Source organism: Sinohyriopsis cumingii, chromosome 7, assembly GCF_028554795.1.
Source record: "Sinohyriopsis cumingii isolate HCF-2022 chromosome 7, ASM2855479v2, whole genome shotgun sequence".
Taxonomy (NCBI): Eukaryota; Metazoa; Mollusca; class Bivalvia; order Unionida; family Unionidae; genus Sinohyriopsis; species Sinohyriopsis cumingii.
In genome coordinates, this window is record NC_142967.1 from 72,741,655 (window position 1) to 72,763,412 (window position 21,758).

Here is a 21,758-nt window from a genome sequence, read left to right on the forward strand (position 1 = left end):
GATAGTCAGCGAATTTGTCTTTCGTTTTGCGACAGCAGTACAGGCAACTTAATCATTAAAACCCTGAAACTGGCTTGTGATAAGAGGGACTTTTGACAGGTAACTATACAGTTTAACATTGGTATATATGGTATAAAAATGCCAGGTGTTCGCTCGTGTAAGTTTTGTTCTTGGGAATGGAGCTATAGCATATGGAGTTACAGCATTCATAGTGATCATTCTTGAAATTGAAATTAATTGTGGTCGATTTTATTGTTGTAGTTTATCTTTTTGTTCTGGTTTTTTTATTTTTGTATTATTGTAGAGGTAAAAATAATCATTCATTTACGTGAATAATGTTTAAACTTAACATTCTATTTAGAGAAGAAGCGAATGTTTTATACTAAAATAATTATTTCGTCACAACAATAATTCACAGGTGATACAACAGAACATGTAGGACTTTTCTAGTTTAGAAGATATGAAAATCGAAGACAATGTAATAATCAGGAATTCCCTACAAAAATTGGAAGATATTATTAAATCGGGAGGTAGGTGTGGCGCAACCCCAAAAGTTGGGATTTTTTTTTTCCTCCCGGCATGAAAGTTGACAGGTATAGTGTAAGGTCGCTTACATTAAAGCAAACTATAGCTCAGCTTTTACAGTATTAGCATAATTTTCGAAGCATTATTTCAGAAACTTTATAAGAAAACAAAATTAAATAAATTACTTTTTTTAAATACAATTTTGCCTAAATAAATGCATTTAGAACTTTACTTGTGCCTCTTGAGATGCCTGAAGTTGTAAGTCGGCTTATACATGGGTCATGCACTTATTAGTGTTTATACCTGTTCAGTTCGGGGGGTCGGCTTATACGCGAATGGGCTTATACGCGAGTATATACGGTAACTCGTAAGCACATGGATCAACATAGCTAATACTGACTAGCACAAATGTTTTCTGGAAGAATGAGATTTTAAATTGTTTTAAAAAAAACTGAATGAAGTAAAATCTGTATCTACTATGTTTGGGTACTGTACATTATAGTATAGCCTAGTCTCCTGGGTAAATTCAAACCAGCCCGTGAGTTATGGAGTGAATTATGAAGTCTTTATTTACCTTTGTTGTATTTAATTTCATGTTGGAGAAATCAGAAAATATACACATGCGAAGTAATAACAAAAGCAATCATAGTAGTTTAGTAAGTGTTTGGACACAGAGAATGTATTTTATTTCATATGCATATGCATCTTAGGACACAGAAAATATTTTTTTTCATGTCCCAAGATTTACAGCCAATATAGTCATCAACAAAAAAGATCTTAAAAACTTTCAAGTTTAGACATTCGACCATGAATAAACCAACCCACCTTCTTCCAGGCCTTTATTATTTCCTAAATTATTCAGCTTATATGTGAATATATATGGTAACATTTTATTTTCCAGGTTCTTAACCCATTTTGAGGCTAGCAGTGTAGTTTGGTTGCCCATTCCTGAGAAAGATCTCCCCATCATCCTTAAAAGAGAGTTAACAACTACCCAGGAGTCTGAAGACATGGTATAAAGTACCAATGTGTAATTCTCAAAATATCTGGGTTTTCTTTTTTTATACTAAATAGTTTTCAGGAACCAATTTTTACTTTCAGCTAATTCTTCAAAAAATAATTGTTGAACCAATCATTCTTAGGGGCATTCATAAAGCTGGCAGTAACAAAGAGAAATATCACAGCTGTGTTCAGATTGATGCAGGGACTTGCCTTATCAAACCCAGTATGTCATATTTGTCTACAGAATTTTAATGATAAATACTTAAATTTGAGATATGATATTGGTCTAAATAAAATTGTGAGATATGGGTGAACATTCAGATCTCATTATTTCTTAAACAGAAAATGAATATTGGAGATTTAACACTTTAGAAAGCTGAATGTCAAGTCATGGCATGTTTTTTTATCTTTATTCTTTAACTTTTGCTTGCTATTATGCGATAAATGATTTACTAAAGTAAGTGTAAAGTTTGAAGTCTAACCCATTTCTTAAACAATTGAGTTTATCTGAGATTTGCATGGGGAATGATTGTTGTTGGATAACTAAATGTAGACTATACATAAGTTGTGGTATCTTGCAGATAATGTTAGTGCTCCTTGCAATTAAAAAAAATAGGTCCAGAAATATGGTGGTCAGCTGGCATAGATTCTGGCATTACATTTATGCTGTAACTACACTGCTTCAGATTGTACCAATACCTTTTAATACAACTGTTTTTCATGATTGAGATTTTTAGTCTACTGGTCATTACCAGAAGAACTAATGGATGTTTTTTTTTTGTCCTTCGTCTGCTGTCTGTCATTTTTTGTCTGCCTCTTGATTAAAACATGTTTGTTATTGCTCATCCTCCAAAACTGCTTGAGGTATTGCCACTAAACTTAACACACATGTTTACCCCATGGTCTAGTTGGTCCTAAATGAAAATGTTGCACTTGGACATCCAGTATGACATCTGGAAAGTCTTGTTATTGCTACTTCTTCTGAATGATGGTCATATAAAAATTTAGTTTTCACTAAAAGACTTCTTATGAAATCTAGTTGCAGCAAAATAAAAACTGTGTTGATCTAACGCTCACAATGGTCATTGTGGCTGACATTTTGGAAATTGTATTATTGCTACTCCAGAATAGATGGCAGGCTGTATAAACATCAGGTTTTCATTAAAAGACTTCTTATGATGTCTAGTTGGTTCTGAATGACAATGGTTTAGATCTGACATTTGATATGGCCAGCAGGTGGCCATCTTGAAAATCATGTTATTGTTAATCTTCCTAAATGGAAAGTCATATTGACATGGAATTCTCCCCAGTAGATTTCTTATAATGTCTGTTTGGTCCTTGTTAAAAATCTTCTTACAGCTATTTCTCCTAGATGGCTGGTCATATTAGTATTGTCATGTCTGATTGGTTCTAAATGGAAATGGTGTGCATCTGATATTCAGAATGGCCACTATAGCAGCCATCTTGAAAATTGTGTTATTGTTACTTCTCCAAAACAGAAAGTCATATCAGTGTGGTTATTATTTTACCAGAAGACTTCTTATAATGTCCTGTTGGCTCCAAATTAAAATAGTACTGATCTGACATCCAGTATGGCAGCATGTTGGCCAATTTGACGTTTTATTTGTTGCTACTCGTCTTAAATGGAAAGTCATTTTGACATAGGGTTTTCATCAGAAGAGTTCTTTTGTTTAGTTGGTTCTAAATGAAAATCAAATAAATTGACATTCAATATGGTGACCATGTTGGTCATCTTGTAAATATTGTTAACTTTGCTTGTCCCAAATGGATGTTTATATCAACATGTGGTTCACCAACCATATTTCTTGTGATACCTGGTTGTTCCTAAATGAAAATAATGCCAATAATAAATCCAGTATGGCTGCTATGGTGGCAGTTTTGAAAATCTTGTTGAATGACAATGGCGCCAGTCTGACATTCATTAAGTCCAACGTGGCATCCAATTTGAAACTCTTGTTAAGACTGAAGATTATGAGTGGTGACTTCAACATTCAGCAGTTAAAAAACAGAAATAGTCATATCTTGAATTCCTGGAAATTCTGTTCGCTCAGTAGAATGTCAGTCCCTTTGAGGGACTCTTGTTGGGTTATTTTGCATGTTGTCTACATCCCAAGTCCCCAGTTGATAAAAGCCTTGACTCACCAATGTTATCAAATAAATATTAAACAGTATGCCATTTGATCTGTGTAGGGCTGTAATACCCAATTTAGTACAACCTGCAGTCACATATTGTGCCATAGATCAGGGTCTTGGCTGTTTTTTTATACTTATGATTGGAAGCAAAGAATGCATAGCTTCATCTGCCAGCACATTATACAATGACAGATCTGATTATGATGTTTGCATCTGGGTGCATGTTAAATTATGTAAATAAAATGAAAGGTGAAATTTTGTAATAACAAAGTTTTCTTTAAATTTCAATAGATTATGTGGCTCAATAGCAAAGTATCATTAATCTACTTGTAATTTGCTTGACCAGTAATAGTTCAGCCTCATCTTTATATTCCGCACATATTTATGGCTCCTATTAGACATTATACGGTCCTCCCTGGTATCCCATGACCTTGCATCAGATCACCTCTGCATTATATGCCATCTTGATGTATCAGTCCCTAACCCTCCACCTTTATCTGCTACTAAGAGAAACCTCCGTTTGATAAATAGAATCAAACTAATGCACGACATCCAAGCTAACCTAACAACTTGCTTACCTCCTACCGCAGAACAACTTGATAACTGCCTGTGTTCATTGCTTGACAAACATGCCCCAGCTACCAAGTGCAGAGTATCAATTCAGAAGTGTTCTCCATGGTATAGCAGTGTTAGGGGCCAGCTTCGCACTGCTAAAAGAGACCGCCGTAAAGCTGAGAGGCTCTGGTTTTCCACCAGACTCACTATTCATAAGCAAATCTATGAAGCCACTAAGAAGAATGTCACAGATATAGTCCATGCAGCGAAATCAGCCCACTACACTACTAACATCATGGAAAGTTCCAGCTGCAAAGAGCGCTACGAGATTACTAACAAGCTAATGTCAAGGAATAAATCTACACCACTTCCAACTACCTTCTCTCCAGTCAACCTTCCGGACATGTTTGCAAATTTCTTCCATGACAAAGTACAAACCATTAGAGATAAGCTTGACACCACAATTTCAATTGACTCATCGTCACCATACAGTTGGGATACAAAATTTCAGCGGCAACCATTAGCAGCATTTGAACCTGTCTCTATGGATTTCGTACGTTCAATCCTGATGAAGAGTGCACCAAAGTCATGTGAACTTGATCCAATTCCAACATAACAGCTGCTTGAGCGCTTAGATCCAGTATTGCCTTCACTAACTGATGTTATTAATACCTCTCTCTCTCATTCAGGGAATTCCCATCATTTTTCAAAACTGCCATTGTAAAGCCTCTGCTGAAGCAACCAACACTAGACCATAACGATTTAAAGAACTACCGCCCAGTTTCTAATCTCCCATTCATATAAAAAATCTTAGAAAAGGTTGTTCTATCCCAGCTTGTATCTCATCTAACTTCAAACAGTCTTTTTAGCAATGTACAATCTGCATATTGCCCTTGCCACAGTACTGAAACTACTCTTCTAAAAGTAGTTAATGACATTCTCTCTGCGTTGGATAGCGGAAAGATTACAGTCCTCACCCTCCTTGATTTGTCTGCAGCATTTGACACAATAGACCATGATATATTACTTCATTGTCTCCAGCATGTATTTGGCGTTCATGATACAGCCTTACTGTGGTTCAAGTCCTCCTTGGTCAACAGGACACAAATTGTATCTGCAAATGGAATATACTCCAGCCCAGTTGATCTATGTTGTGGTGTTCCACAGGGGTCTGTTCTTGGACCTGTTCTCTTCATTCTGTACGCTCAGCAGCTCTCAAGTGTCATAGATCATCATCCAATGTCTCACCAATTGTACGCTGACCAAAAATACAAATCTAGCCACCCAATTGAAGTTGATGCTACCATCCAAGGTGTAGAGAGGTGCATTTCTGATGTGAAATCATGGATGACATGTAACAAGCTGCAGATGAATGATGATAAAACTGAGGCCATTCTGATCACAACATAAATACTTTCTCATTCACATCCTTTACCTCAAACAATAAATATCAGCAACATTAAATTCACAGTCAGTACGAAACCTAGGTGTTACTCTGGACAGTACTCTCACATTGCACCAACATGTCATGAACATATGCAAGGCTGCATATCTTGAGCTGAGACGCATCAGCTCAGTTCGCAAATATCTTTCAGTTGATGCCATTAAAACACTTGTGTGTTCATTAGTACTTTCAAGACTGGACTATTGTAACTCAATTCTGTCTGGTTCATCTCAATATCTGCTCCAGAAACTTCAAAAAGTTCAAAACACAGCTGCTCTGATCATACTTAGAGTACCAAGATCAGAGCACACCTCCCCGCTGGTTTGTACCCTACACTGGCTATCCATTCGATCCAGGATCAAACACAAAGTTTGTTCTCTGTGCTACGTTTCACTGTCGGACTCTAGTCCAACATACCTATCCAACCTCACCCATGTGTACACACCAGCAAGATACCTACGCTCCTCTTCTGACAATCGTATACTCATTATTCCCGCTATGAAAACAAAGTCATATGGACAGCATTCTTTTGCATACCAGGGCCCAGTAACGTGGAATGAATTGCCCACTGAACTTAGACACAAAGACACAGTGATCGCATTCAAGAGGGCTCTCAAAACTCACTTATTTCAACTGCAAGAACAAACTTAAAGACCTAATAATGTTTCCTACCTTAAATATTCTCAGCATGTTTTTGTTTTTTAACGTTTTCTCATTTCATGGTGTTTGTTTTTGTAATCATATTATTATATGTTTTTTATCTTATAGGTGTTGTCTAATGTTATAAAGCGCTTAGAGCTTCTAGAGATTAGGCGCCATACAAAGTCCTCATTATTATTATTATTATTATTAACAGGGTCATAGAATGAAATAATAAAAAAAAGTAATGAGTTTAAAATTTTAATTGAAGAAAAAAAATGTGAATAAATTCTTTTCTGTATATTGCCACACAGATATAAAATGTATACGTTGTATATGGGCAAATTTGAAAGAAATTGATTATCACAAACATGCTGATTTGACAATTCTTAAAATATTATAAGCTGAAGCATATTAGGATAGTGTTTTCTGCATTTCAGATCATTGTCACAGTTCTTGTTGGACTTCCTTGGAGTCATAATTCAAACCTTTGTGATGTCTTGGCTGGTCTAAATAAGGAACAAAACAGGTTGGGATCAGTTTATATTTGAGGAAGAAAATATTTTGTAAAACTGTACTAGATGAATGACTGTTTACAAATTAAAAAGAATCAAATTTTTTGAATTGTTACATAAAAATTACATATGATATTTGTTACTCAAAATGAGTATGTAAATGTAGCCATTCAGACAAACGTTAATAGGTAAGTCATTTATATGTCCTTTAAAAATTATATGACTGATTAAAAAGCATAACTATTATGCTTCTTTAGATCATTTACATTATTTGAGATATCAATTTTTCTATTTAAAGTTGTTATAGAGAAAAATTGGATTATATTGAAAACAAAATATTCTAACATTCTTAAAGTAACATCTTTGTACTTGAAGTCAAAAGAAAGGAATTACATGAGTTTGCAAAGATCAGTGGAATATGAGTTTGGCAATGTCATGAATCCAAAATATAAAAGTTGGCAGGTTAGAGGTAGAGAGGGAATGCTATGTTTTATATAATTCTTTACTATAATGGTTATGATGAAATTCAGACATACCATGGTTGCTACTGGTGTTTTCTAGGATGCCTACCTTGGTTATAATGAAATTCACTTATAATAAATTTGGGAGTCTCTTGGGTTTTGTCATATTAAACTGAATTTTGCTGTACAATTAGTCATCTTGTCTATTGAAACCACCAAACCTGAATTTTCTGGACATCTTTATATGAGAAGTTGGTCTCAAAGGTTTCACAAATATGCATTTCAGGGTTATTAATCTTTGCAAAGAAGGAACAAACTTTTGATTAATATTTGTTGTTGTTTGCATGCTTAAAAGGCAGAGAGTTCAGTGGGCATGTATAAAACAACAACATTGTTTGTCTATGTTGTAAATTCACTATTTTGTCTTTTGTCTCTTTTTACTGAGATTTTTGTTTGCTCCTCAAAAGGCAGAGAGTTCAGTGAGCATGTATAAAACAACAACAGTGTTTGTGTATGCCATAAATGTACTATTTTGCTATAAATGTATTATTTCTTTTGTGCTGTCTCAAAAGACAAAGAATATCATGAGTGTGTATTGAACAACAACAGTATTTTGTATACGCAGTAAGTTTACTATTTTGTCTTGTATTTGTCTTGCCTAGATTTAATTTTCTGTTCATAATGGAAAGAGTTCTGTTAGCATGTGTTAAACATCAACAGTGTTTGGGTATGATGTCAATTCACTACTTTGATGGCAGTACCAATTTTTCTTTTTAATTTATGCTTGCTACAAAGCAAGAAAATAAAGACCCCATAGGAATGATACACCCATAAAGACAGTCATATCCTCTTCCTTGATTTATAGACTTTAAGCATCATTTAAATTTTCATTTTTTGCAAAACCATGAGAATTGGTTAATTGGAATATATAAATTCTTATTACAGTAATACCTCGTGCATTCACGTTTCTGGATTCGCGAATTCACGGATTCGCGAAATTTTCATTGGTACCCTCTACGTACATGTTTTCTTTATTTTATTGAATTGCACCTTCGTTATATGACTTCTGTGACATATGAAGTTTACCTAGTTTACCTTCCTGACAATGACAAAGAAAACGTCAGTCATTAAGTTTACAGTCCCATTCATTACTTGGTTTTACCTTACTGTGAATGCAAAAGAAAACGGCAGCCAATGAATTAGTATTGGGGTAATATTAGTATACATGTACCGTACTGTAAATGCGCTAGTGTGGCAAATACCCATTAGGCGATACTGTACTCTTTTTTTTTACGTCAACCATTTATTTCTCTTTTTATGGGTAATGCATTAAGCTAACTTTTAAATGAAATTAAAGTGCTTTGGGAGCATGATTTGGGTCATATTTAGGGTTTAAACCCTAGAAATAAGCATTTATTAGCATTTTTAGTGACTCGTACCAAACATTCGCGATTCCTTCTGATCCGCGACTGGTTCTGGAACCTAACCTCGCGAATGTTCGAGGTATTACTGTATATGAAATTCTTGAATTCTTTAAAATCAAGCATACAGCAGAAACTCCATCAACCTCAAACAACCCAAAATTGTCCATGTTATAAACCACATTAATTGACTGTAGTGCAAGAATGCTGTATGGAGATGCAACATTATTGTTAACTTCATATTTATTTTTTTCTCAGATCATATATGATTGGTCAATTAAAGATAGTATTATCGTAGAGAAATGACTATGATTTGTATTAATATTTTTGTACAGATGGGTTGTATTGAAGCAGCCTGTAGGAAGTGTAAACTTCAATGCAGCTGACATCCAGGCCTCACTCAAAGCTACACTGAATGCGCATAGAAGACGAAAAGCTTCTCAGGGAGATACTCATCGGAACACCAGGGTACTATATATCCCTCCTGGGTAAGTGTCCTAAGTCTCCTGTATTTATATGTGTACAGTCCACACCCTGACAACACAGACCCAGATCTTCCATAGCATAATATGATGGTATATTAGGTTCTCTGCTTTTCACTTGAGATCATCAGCAGAACAAACATGATAGACCTAGATCTTCCATAACATTATATAATGGTAGCTTGGGTTCTTTGCTGTTCAGTTGAGCTCAAAGTAGAATAAGCAACATTGACCCAAATCTCCAAAAACATAATATGCCAGTTGATTAGGTTTTCTTCTGTTTACTTGAGATCAGAAGTTTAACAAACAACATAGACCCAGATCTGCTGGCACATTATATGGTGGAAGATTTGTATCTGTTCTGTTTGTAGATGGACTTGTGTTGCACACAATTAAATATCTTAGTAATGCTGACAAAAACTCCCAGAAAAAATCTGTAGAGCATAAGTATTTCAAGCTAAAACAGCATTTGCCAAACGTAGGTATTTCCAGCTAAAATAGCATTTAGTTGTTATTGATCTAACAAGAAGTCAGATTTTGGTGATGCATTTATTGTACTCACATAAGTTAGTTTTACTCGTCACTGTTTCAGTATTGAATTATGTGTTGTGCATAACAGATTGCGGGCAGCCTGACAAGTATGAAACAGTTCTTGAAATATTTCAAAATATAATAATTTTGTTACCATGTTGAAACATAAGCTAATGGTTTCAGAGGAAAATATTCCATCCAAAAAAAGAAATATGTTTGCAAGTTCAGTGTTGTTTGGATAGATGAATTTCTAGATCATGGGGTTAAGAAGTAGGACACCTTTTGCTTAATTGTTTCATCAGTAATTTTGAAACATCTCACTGGAATAAAAAAGAACACTTTTTGAGTAATATTTATTGCTAGCTCACCGCTTTAATTAAAAAAGTATTTTCCTCCCCATAGTTTTTCAGATGTAGCAGATGTTGTTCAAGCTATTGTGTGTCACCCAGACCCAGATGTTAGAGCACACTGTAAAATTGGTAAGAGTTTATTGTCATCATCAAAGTGAACTAGTTATTATTGTGTTCAGTGTTTATGGTTAGAATAGTTCAGTGGTAATGCACTCACTCTGGACTTATATGTTCTCATGTTTGCTCCTCTGACTTTTCATCTGAAAATCATTGAAGTTAGACCTTTTCTGTAATGCACTGGACCAAATTTAAGTTTAGAAGTCTGTGCTGACCTCAGGTGACAAACTGAAATTAAATGCTAAGTTGAGGTCAGTGTGCTAATTATGATTGCCACAAAAGGCTGTGACAGATATTATGACTAATATGAAATTGTAATGAACCAAAACAATTACACTTATAGTATATTTTTTTGTATGTTTGGATCACTCCATTCAGGCTTACACTCCATGAATGATTTAACAAGATATATGCAGTAATAGAGTTGTGATTACATTATGTGTGTTGTACTGCCCAAATAAAAGCAGCAAATAAAGGCATTCACACATTGTTAAGCTAGCAAGAATAAAGTTTTGCAATGGCTGTTCATTGTAGAGATGTACCTTGTTAAATATAGTCTCGACATCACTTTACCATGATACTCTTTATTAACACAATTTGTCAAAGTTCATTAAAATTTCATCCCATTTATGCACTTACTGGGTTGAGCTTGTTTTCAATAACAATAGTGTTCATCTTGACTAGACTATAAGTTTGCCTATAGTCTGACTATACATCCCTGTTTGTTTGTATAAAAAAAACCCACCGATTTCAGTAACGAAAACATTTAATGTGATACAAAGTGCACAGAACTAAGTCAAATGAATCATTGATTTATAATTTATAACCTGACTGACCAGAATGGTATTAATACTGGCATCCCCTGCCCCTTTCATGCTTAACGGACTTTCCATACTAACACGGCGCCATATTGCGTACACTATGGGCTAGTTTATTTCCATCAGACAACATAATGACATAGTTCATCCTATTCGGTAACTGCTGGACAATTCCGTAAGTTACCATAACATTGAGAGTTTGGAATTATATCCCTTTGCACAAATGAACATGGAAATTAAACTGCTTGTTAAATCCACGTGAAAGGTAAATTTGTTGTTGTCATTCTTTTCCTTTGCTTGATTTGACACTGTCCATATCGGAAGCAGACGACATAAGAATGTACATCTGTGATCACGCACACACCCCTTTGCTGGAAATGGACTTGTCCAGGAACTGGAAATGGATCTCGGGCATGTCTGTCTATTATATTGAAAACTTATGTTAAGTGTGAAATGTGCAGACGATCATGGTGTTAGGGACACACTACTCACTGTCAGGTTAGAAATTGTAAATCAGTGAATGAATTGACTAAGTTCCTTTCACTTTTTATCACATTAAATGTTTCCATTATTGAAATCAATAGGGGGTACAAACGGGGATGTATAGTCAGACTTGAATTAGAGATGTATTTGACCATTCAGCCATTTAGTTAGGTGTGTACACATGGCATGCTAATTAATTTTAGCCTTATGGTAGTATGATGGATGAGGAAAAATGGGGGCAGGGCTCAACCAGAGTCATAGTGGAAGCAGAATCATTATGAAATGCCATACATATGCTTTCAGTTATATTCTACCCAGTTCTCTAATATGGGCCAGTCCTAACAATTATTCATAAGTGATACCTACAATTAGGATCAAACTAGTTTAAAAATTTACCTATTGTATATACAGTTTTCAATTTAGTATACATAGTGTACTTATATTTGTCCTATATATAATACAGATCCAGGTGAATGTAATCCAGAACATTTTTAGTGATTATAGTTGAGTGTATTATGTGTTAGAGTAAGATTTTGGGCTGGTGGACCAATGAATCAAATTGTCTTATTAATATATAGTTTTAGTAGAATAGGATTTCCTAAACCAAATGAAAACTCTGAACAACTGGCAGTGTAAGGTAATTTTACCCTACCTTCTGAAGGAAATAGGGATATTAAATTGGGCCATTATGTCTCTCCATCCTTCTGACTCACTTTCCATTCTTTCATTCATCCTTCTGTCCATGCCAATTTAATTTCTGTACTGTAACTCCCTTACTTATTAATGGATTTCAACCACATTTGGATGCAGCTTGACCTGGCTTTAATTGATTTTGTACATCAGCATTCTGTGTTATAATTAACCTTTTGCTGAAACTTCATTTTTGAAAAATAAATCTTCCTACAAAAATGAAAAAATAAGGTCGATAATGTCAAACTGAAGCTTCTAACTTACCAAGAGTTTCTCTAATTGGGTTAGTTTTTTTTGGTATTTTTATTGTTTGTGTTTTTTTTTAATTTGTGCATTCGTTTACCCACTGAATGTTTCATTGAGGCTGCACCCTCTCTGCTGCTGTAAATATATGAGTAATTAAATCAGTTTCTCAACCAAATATTTTATCAAGACCTATACGATGTCGTGATCAGGGGTCATGTAAATTTATTGTTATAAATCCATGCTTGTGCTTTTGAAAAGAAGTTTTTAAATCTGATTATGTCCATATCTCCGCTGCACCAAGTCTGATGAACATTTCACAGAGTATGTGTATCACCTCAGTTAAATACAACTAAAATATTGCAGCTATCTCTGATCACTTTAGGTATTTGTATATATCACTGAGTAACATAAATCACATCATTATTTTTATGCCTGCCTTGAGAAAATATCTGAACTGGATTTGATTGTTTGTCGAGCATCACATCATCGTATAAAAACTAAATTATTAATATATCCATCAAAATCATCTACAGATTGGGCTTCATCAATATCGGTGATAAAATTAGTAATATCATTACCATTTTTGTCCAGCAATTTTGCATTTTCATTAAAATCTTTACGTCATAACATCTCTGATCATCAAGTGACAGAACTACTAAATATAACTTGTCCCACTTGAGCCATCTCATTATCAAATTAAGTAATAATTGCATTTTACCAGACCCAGACGGACCTATTATTATCATTCTGATGGAGTTTAATAATGCTGAAATATGTTTAACTGGCTCTTGCTTTCGTGTCGCTGAGAAATCAGTGACATCCATGTTGTAAAAATATATTAAATAATATGGATCTATGTTGTGTTCAATGTAGAGCATCCACCCCCACAAATGGAATAACAACAATAATAGCAAAAAATAAAAAAACGTGCACTTAAAGGTAAATGTGTAAAATATGGTACCAAAAAACATAAATTTATCTCCCAACACAAAATGTCTGGTGGTGATATCGCTGCTTCATTAGGAAAATTACCAGGAGCTCCATGGACTAAATGCCCCAGGAGAAAAACATCCAGGATAGAATTATTGCGGTCCTGGAACTTGACTTGATATTTGCTTAGATAAACAAGATCAACCAAAACCTGGTGAATATCCAATAAATGCTATTGATAAACATGTCATGTTCATGATGTAGCTTATAAAAGTAACGATCTGCAACAAAAACATATTGCAGATGTGAGGTTGATTCATGCATTAAAGTCTATAAAAAATAAATCTTTCAAAGAATCATTAGCTAATTGATAGATCTGGGATAAAAGGTAACTTATTATTCGGAGACGGTAATTAATCAAATGATTATTATACAATAATGGAATCAATTTATTATAGCCCAAGAGGATATTGGAAAGGTAGAGCAGCTAGTAGTCAACTCGCTGATGCAGCAAATGTTACATGTTCTGTTGCTGCAAAATGGTTAGCATGACAGGCAGTATGGCAGAATTATCTTACCACCACCTAAAATAATTCAGTGTTCACATTTTGATGTCAGCACTACAATGAAGTTCGTCAAGCAGATATTCTATTTTGACCACATGATGCTATTAAAATTGGAAGACGTCAATCATGTACATACAGATACGCATTAACTGTCGTTGACTTTGCAAGTAAATATAAGGAAGCAGAACCATTATCAACTAAAACAGCAACTGAAGTTTCTTCTGCTTTTGAACGAATTTATTGAGGACTCTTGCGATGGCCACAACTATTACAAGTTGATCCTGGTAAGGAATTTCTTGGTACAGTATCATCTCTGATGAAAAAACATAATGTCAAAATTACAAAAGGACATACCACAATTCATCGTGATCAGGCAATTGTTGAATGATTTAATCGAACACTTGCTGAGCGGTTATTTGGATATCAATATACAAAGGAAAAAATTCAGAAAGATACGAGATCTCGCGAGTGGGTTGCAAGATTACCAAGTGTGATAAATGCATTAAATAATGAACAACTGCCATGAAACCTATTAATGTGATTACAAAAAAACATATACCAATACAACAACATGAATTTTCAGAACAACCAGTATTAGGTAATGTGACTGTAACATATTTATATGAACCCGGTGGTACAAAAAGAGCGACTGATCTGTTACGACACATAAAATTTCTAGCATGGTAAGATCCATGGGTAGACCTGCAATATGCAGACAGATACAATTGTTCCTCAACGTGGATTTGTGCTTGAACAATTACAAGCAATTCCTGAAGACACACAATTACCACTGTATTCACTTTGGTAAACTAGCACCTCAACATTGATTACATTCAAGACAGGTCAGCATTACATTTTCGTGTGTGTGACCAAAATTACTATTAATTCTAGTTACTTGGATTATTATTTGATTACTGCCACAACATTACTGTGTTCAGCTTGCACAATGATTATTCTGTCGTTGTTTTAAGGTCATGATAAATTCAGCATCGAGATCAAAGTCAATCTTATTTTTTGTCACATTGTTTATAATTAATTAATTTTTTTCTTATGATATCATTACCAATAACATCGCTATTACCAGCAGTTTCTGTAAAGTCTAAGACATTTCTCTGCGACTGAGATATTCTTCTGACTCAAGACACTGCGAGATAAACTAAATTTGACCATTCGATACAATCTTCGACGATCTAAACATTTGTATCAGAAACGGTTAATCCTTGTGATGAATGAATTGCCATCGAGTATCCTAGCATCCATGGAGTTTTTTCCATAATCAATGTACTTTCAACAACATTGACAGGAATTAAAACAATATCATTTAATACAAGATTTTGTTTCGCTGATGATCCTGGTATATCAACATCGATATTCTGTCGTTGCTAAGGTCAATAACACAATAGGTAGATTTGAAAATATTTCTTTATGTAACATAAATAATTGCTGTTGAAGTGTATCACAAACTATCTTTCTACTTGCCACTATCAAATCATTTGGTCTCCATAAATTCCAAAAATTGCTAAAAGAAGTTTCTGAAATTATTTCACGCATTATTTCACATTGAATTTTATTCAGTTGTAGTCTGATTAATTTCTTAAACTCTCTTAACTCTGGATCAAGTGCTCTATGATCATCAATTATTTCTTCATAATAATCTACAAAATTCCTCAGCCATTTATGTGGAGACAATCCAACAAAGGGTAGTGTTTGACCATGATCGCCACACATTCTCACAGCAGTATTTTTTGTCAATAATCAATCAAGAAATATTTTTAACGTTTCTAATGTAACAGTGCATATTTCATCCCAATCAATTATCCTTGGAATATATTTCTCTCCCATTCTTTCATGAGCCTATTTATCTCCCTCCCATCAAAAGAATTTATAATAATTGCATGATTTAATATTTCTTTCTTTTATTTCTCTTGCGAGTCTGTGTATAGGTATTAATACAACTATTTCTGAACAACTGTTCAAGAATAATTCGATCACACAGGTTGTTTTACCAAGACCTCCGGCCCATTGAGATAAACTGTTTTATGTCTAGCTACAGGATTATATACAGAAGGTACAGATGATAATTTGGATATTTTATGTTTTTGATAATAAATATCCTTAATTTCAATGTTGGCAGATTCAGAATAATTGAGTAAACTTTCTTGTTTTATTCTCCATTCATCCCATGATGCGTAAGAACCGATATGTAGTTGTTTGAGCAATCCTGTATTTTTTTATTATTTGATATAAAACGAATCCGTAGTGACTATGACAGCAAACTCACAAACTCCTTTTATTACTGATAATAGATTTATTGAAATGTATGCTAACATTGAAGATCTTAAATGAGTAAACTGTGGTGACTCAACATCAGTATAACTCACAATTGTACCTAATTTAGTTCCTTTCTGATAAATTAACATTACTTCAACTTACAGATGTGTTCAATTTATTGTATCAGCAATTATACAATCTAGTTCAGCTTCTATAATCAATCTTGTGCAGTGTTGTTTATGATCATGTGATCCTCCTTGGGTGAATTTATCATATTAGGATTTTCTTCATCAGAATATTTCTTTTGGTATGGTAACCAGATTTCATTCGGCAGATGATATGATATAATTGCTTCACTTACTTTTAACAATAATAGTATTTTTACATCAAGCATATATCTTAATAATACTGTTGGTGCCCACATTTTTTCTGAAAAATGTTTGCCAAACCAGACATACCACAAATTAGATGAAGATTTTCAGCAAACTTAATTGACTCGATACAAGCGAATCCAGTCAAATCAAAATCTGGTAATGGTCCATTTATCGATACTCTGGTAGTCTTATGTGTGGGATGTCCAAATCACTCAAGATACTTATAACACTCTCCCATACCAAGAAAACTTCTGGGATAACATGCAACCATGTGAACCGAAATAACATTCCTATATTCGTATTTAGCTGCAACTGATGGAATCATAAAACAATTACTGAGTAACTTTTCATGTATGACATCATCATGGGTATATTTTGATGCAAGATGTTTCATTTTTGTATGAAGAAATTCTGTTCAATAAATCTCAATATTAGGTCTTACAAACTGATCAAATCTGCTTTTTTCTTCGATGCAGATACTTCCATCAGGCCTTATCAGATCACTATCATCTTCAGAGCTTTAAACAGCCACATGGATACAGGATCACTTTACTAATCTGATCAATAAAATCAAATATATCACTGTTATAAAATTTAACAATTTGATTTTGTGGAAATATTGTTACTAGGTTAGTCCACGCAGGCCCAATATGATCAATAATTTCAATTGAAGCTCCTTTTGATTTATACTTTGATTCCTATAAAATCTCTCCAGTTATTATTCTTACTGTTATTGGAAATTTTAATTTCTTTCCTAATTCAGCAGCATCATTTATTGTAGCTACTTTATCCATGACTGATTCAGCCCATTTGTTTATTTTTTCATGTTGCTGATCCTTTAAACCATTTCCACCTATTGCATTTGCAAAATGTTCCATTATTCATTTGGCTACACAATTTATTTTTGAAAATTTCGTCGGTTTTAGATTATTAATGCTGGGTTTATCATTTATTGGATAAATTCCATAAATAACCACGGTTACTGGATATGCTCTTTCATAATACTGTCTTTCAATACCAGTCAACATTCCTGGTGTGGAATTTTGACTTAATATGGCAATATTTTCATTATGAAGGACAAGGTCACATTTGTCACTAATCCAAGTATTATTGTTTGTTTCTGCTAATACAATAAACTTTACTCTGATAAAATATCATTGACTGTCGAGATCATTAATAATCATTGTCACTCGTTGGTCGTTCATTGTAGCATTGATAACACCATCGGTGTTGTACATGATTTTGAACGTTGACCACACATGAGATGTACCATCTTTGTTACATTCTTTCTTGGCATCATGAATAGTATTAATCAAACTTTTATCCGTATTTTTCTGAATTTGTCAGGTTTCTTGCTTCATCTAGATTTTAACTGCGATAATTATAAAGAACTACAAACAGTAAATAAGCCACACCTATTGCGTTAGCTACTTTTAGATCTATTTGTAATGCCGAAATACAGTATTTCAACCCTTACAGACTTACATGCTCGTATGGGCGAAAACGTCTATAATTTAAAGGATGTATTTCAACCCCGACTGTGTCAAAGCAGAAATATATATAATTATTTTAATATGATGTGTTCTGGAAAATCACAATAAATCCATGCTGCAGTTTGTATAGTCATATGTAGAAAATCCAGCAGAGGTAAGTTTATATAATTTCTAAAACATATATCTATAAGATAGGAACATAGCGCATTGCTAGCATGGCTGATTCTCATACTCGAGGTCCAGCGATCAAATCCTGTGACTGACAACTGTTGACGGTGGCAATATTTTGCAATTTTTCATTAATAGATGGGGGGAGCAAAGCCCCATGCTCGAACTTCAACAGTAAAAGCACCCTCCCATGGGGGGCAGGGTGTGCAAAAATCTGTTGAACGTAGAGAAGCCCCCCATATATCTATTTTGCCACTTCTTAGAATTAAGATTTTATGTATTGTGCCATCCTTTGAATAAGGAATATTAAGTTAATGTTGTGCTGTCCTTAGAATTAAATTTTTCGCATGTTTCTTATCAGAACACTACCAGCATTTATAAGTTTAATAAGATCTTGATTAGCATAATCAATGTCTGATGTGATTTGATTTAAATGTTTTATTGTTTCAATGATCCTCTTTTGTAGATCATCATTAAGATGTTCCAGAATATAATTTTTAAATAACTGCTCTAATTCTGCAGATATATTCATATATTCATCTTTAATTTTATTTACCAGTGATTTGAATTCTTTTTCATAAACAGTAGCTGTATTGGTTTTTGAGTCAAAATTATATACAGTAGGAGGGAAATAAGTAAGATCAGGATTCCATGGCCACATATTTCAATATTGAGGTTCTTTTATATATAAAAATTCATTAATAGAGAAATCATCTTGTTGAGGTTCTGCAGTCCTTGATAAACAGGTGATATTTCAGGCCACCCTAACACACTTCTGATTGATGATTGATAAATATCTACAACATAATCTAGAGCTTATTTCAGTTGCAACTGATAACATTGGTTCATGCACTGTTATAGCTATTTTTCATTCTTTTCCAGTTATAGATTTGATTCTGCGCTTTAATTCGTCATTCATTTGTTCGATTTGGTAATTACCTGTGGGAATTCCAACAACTTGCCAAGCAGGAGTTCCATCATTTTTATTTTTATTTTCATATACCAGTGAATTATTTGCTGGTAATCCACCAAATGATTTTGAGCTGATATTTGGCCAGCTGTAATATACTCGTGATTGTGTTAGTGCTATTTCTTTTGCTGGAATTGCAGTTGGAAAGTTAACACTAAATTCTGGATTACTTGAACTCACTGATATCATCGTTGTTTTGACAGTGTTGTATTAATGATAATCAGCAGAGGTAGCTCGTTTGAAGTTGACGTTCTTATTTAAATCCTGATTTTCTAAATCAGATGTGGATTCTATCAAACTTATTGCTTTTTTGTAATTTTAATCATATTTGCAAACTCAAAATCTGATATTTTACCATCACTAAGACTTGTTGTTAATAACGAGGATAATTTTGAATTTGCTACCATCGCTGTGTGTAATTTTATTATATAATCATGCAATTTTGCGTTTGTACATGTGCAGTTAATAAACGATCATTGATCTCAGTTCTGATCATGTTGTTGTTGTCTACATATCGTTTTGTTATCACATCATCATCTGATTTTGGTTCTCTCACATTAATAATTGTATTTTTACTCATATTGAGATCACTGTACATAGTATCTCCAATTCTTCTCATACGTCCAGCAGTTTCTCCTATGATTGATAGAATTGATTCATCTGATTTTTAATTTTACTGTTTTTAGTAAACAACACTAAGTTATCTTCTGTTGCATCTGGAACCTGCAGAGTAATATCTGTCAAGAGGATATTAGTTGTCTTTAATCGTTCTTGTTTATCCTGAAAAACAATGACTTCATTTTGGTCCACATTTGCAAGACTCAAAAGATTAGCAAGTTCATCCTTGCCCTCATCAGGGGTTGCATATTTAGATAAGTCGCCTTGCTGAGTTTTACTCAGGCGAGAAGATCTTCCATAAATATCTACCATTATACTTTAAGATCTGTTTAAAACGATTAATGGCTACTTGTATACTTGTACACGACTTTATGAGGCGGTAATGTTGATGAAGATACAGCTTCAAGTACAGCAATTACTTCATGGCCGCATATTGGTGGATCGGTTATTGTTTGTGTTGGTAATGTTGAATACCAGACTGGAGTTTTTATTGTGTTTACATAATTTAAAAGTTCTTTTGGTGGAGCCAGGCCATATGAATCAAAATAAACAAATCCACGTGGATCAATTGCGTATGCAACCCAATGAGTACCAGGACCAGAACTATTATCAAGATTAATAATGCCAGTTTCAGTGTTGTTTGGTTTGAAAGATAATTGATCACTCATAAAAACACCTCTAAAATTTTTATATTTAATTTTTTAGCAGCATCAGGTAAATCAAAATTTTACATTGGACAGATTAACAAAGTGTTCCTGGAAGTCTCAAACCTTTTTCGTATTGTTAAGGAGTTCCTGCTAATCTAAGAGTTTTTTTAAATCCTTGTCCTGCTGCTTTCTTTAATGCCATCCCAGCAGCAGTTTCAACAGCACCAAGTGCAGCTCCTTTTGCTACAGCTGGAGCTGCAGTGGCTATTAACGCTGCTATAGCTGCAAAAAGTAGAAATATACCACCTGTTTTAATTGAGTTTTTAACCACACCAGCAGAAAGATTGAGTTTAACACCTGTTTTTGATTGTTTGGCGCTATTGAAATGTCTGAGTTGACATTCTGAAAATGAAAAGAAAAATTGTATTTTTATTCCACAGTTCTTTGCAGAATTTGATTGAAGCTTTTTAATCTGATCACGCTAACATTATGAATGACATTATAAATATTGTGAGCAATTTAATTACATGTTTTCTAATGGAAAGTCAATAACTCTCATTCACCAACACCTTTAAGTAGCATTGCTTTGTGTGAGAGTATAACAGCAATTGCTCTGTAACCACCAGCAGGCAGTCAAGCTCCAGGGGCTCAAAAATGTATATCAATGACAGATTGCCTAAATAAATTTAAATGTTCCAACAAAAAATAATAAATTGGATATAATGTTGTGAAATCTCGCTGAGACATCAGCAAATCAGTGTTAACATTTTGATCATGCCCCATAAATGTCATCAACCGATGATAAGAACATGCAACATGATTTTAATCAAAATTTAACAAAACTTCTTCAGAAGGTTCTTGATGTCCATTTATCCCCAAAGCAACTTCAGAAATTCCAAGTATGTCAAATACCATTGGAGTTTGTTCCTGTGAATCTATTCTAGCATTTTCCTGAATGCAATGAATATATGTCTTGGTGCAGAAACTCCTTGCTGTGATCTGCCACGTGAATAACCCAGCTGCATTACTTTGAACGCTATCTGTAGTCATTGTCAACCATGATAACAATGATTTACCACCTGAATTCATAAAAGCAAGTAGTTTTTCTTCTTCAGCAAGCGATAGAGTCATTACCAGCATCCACAGTGACAGTTTTGTTAGTATTACTTTACCAGCATCAACTGCGTTGGGTTGCCAGATTGCATCATTGTCAGTGACTTTTCTTACAAGTACCACAGTGTGTTTAGTGCCAAATATAACTTTTCTAACATTTCTGCAAAACCCAAAT

At 34.0% G+C, this 21,758-nt stretch overlaps 1 protein-coding gene across 1 annotated transcript in view; it reads left to right on the forward strand.

The window, feature by feature from the left end:
- The window catches only part of LOC149795509 (dynein axonemal assembly factor 9-like), a 233,920-nt gene that overhangs the window by 167,223 nt on the left and 44,939 nt on the right, over positions 1 to 21,758 (forward strand). The window contains exons 26-29 of the mRNA XM_089965307.1: positions 1,427 to 1,538; positions 6,760 to 6,848; positions 9,052 to 9,204; positions 10,132 to 10,208. Of these exons, the coding sequence (XP_089821433.1) occupies positions 1,427 to 1,538; positions 6,760 to 6,848; positions 9,052 to 9,204; positions 10,132 to 10,208 (431 nt within the window). The remainder of the gene's footprint in view (positions 1 to 1,426; positions 1,539 to 6,759; positions 6,849 to 9,051; positions 9,205 to 10,131; positions 10,209 to 21,758) is intronic.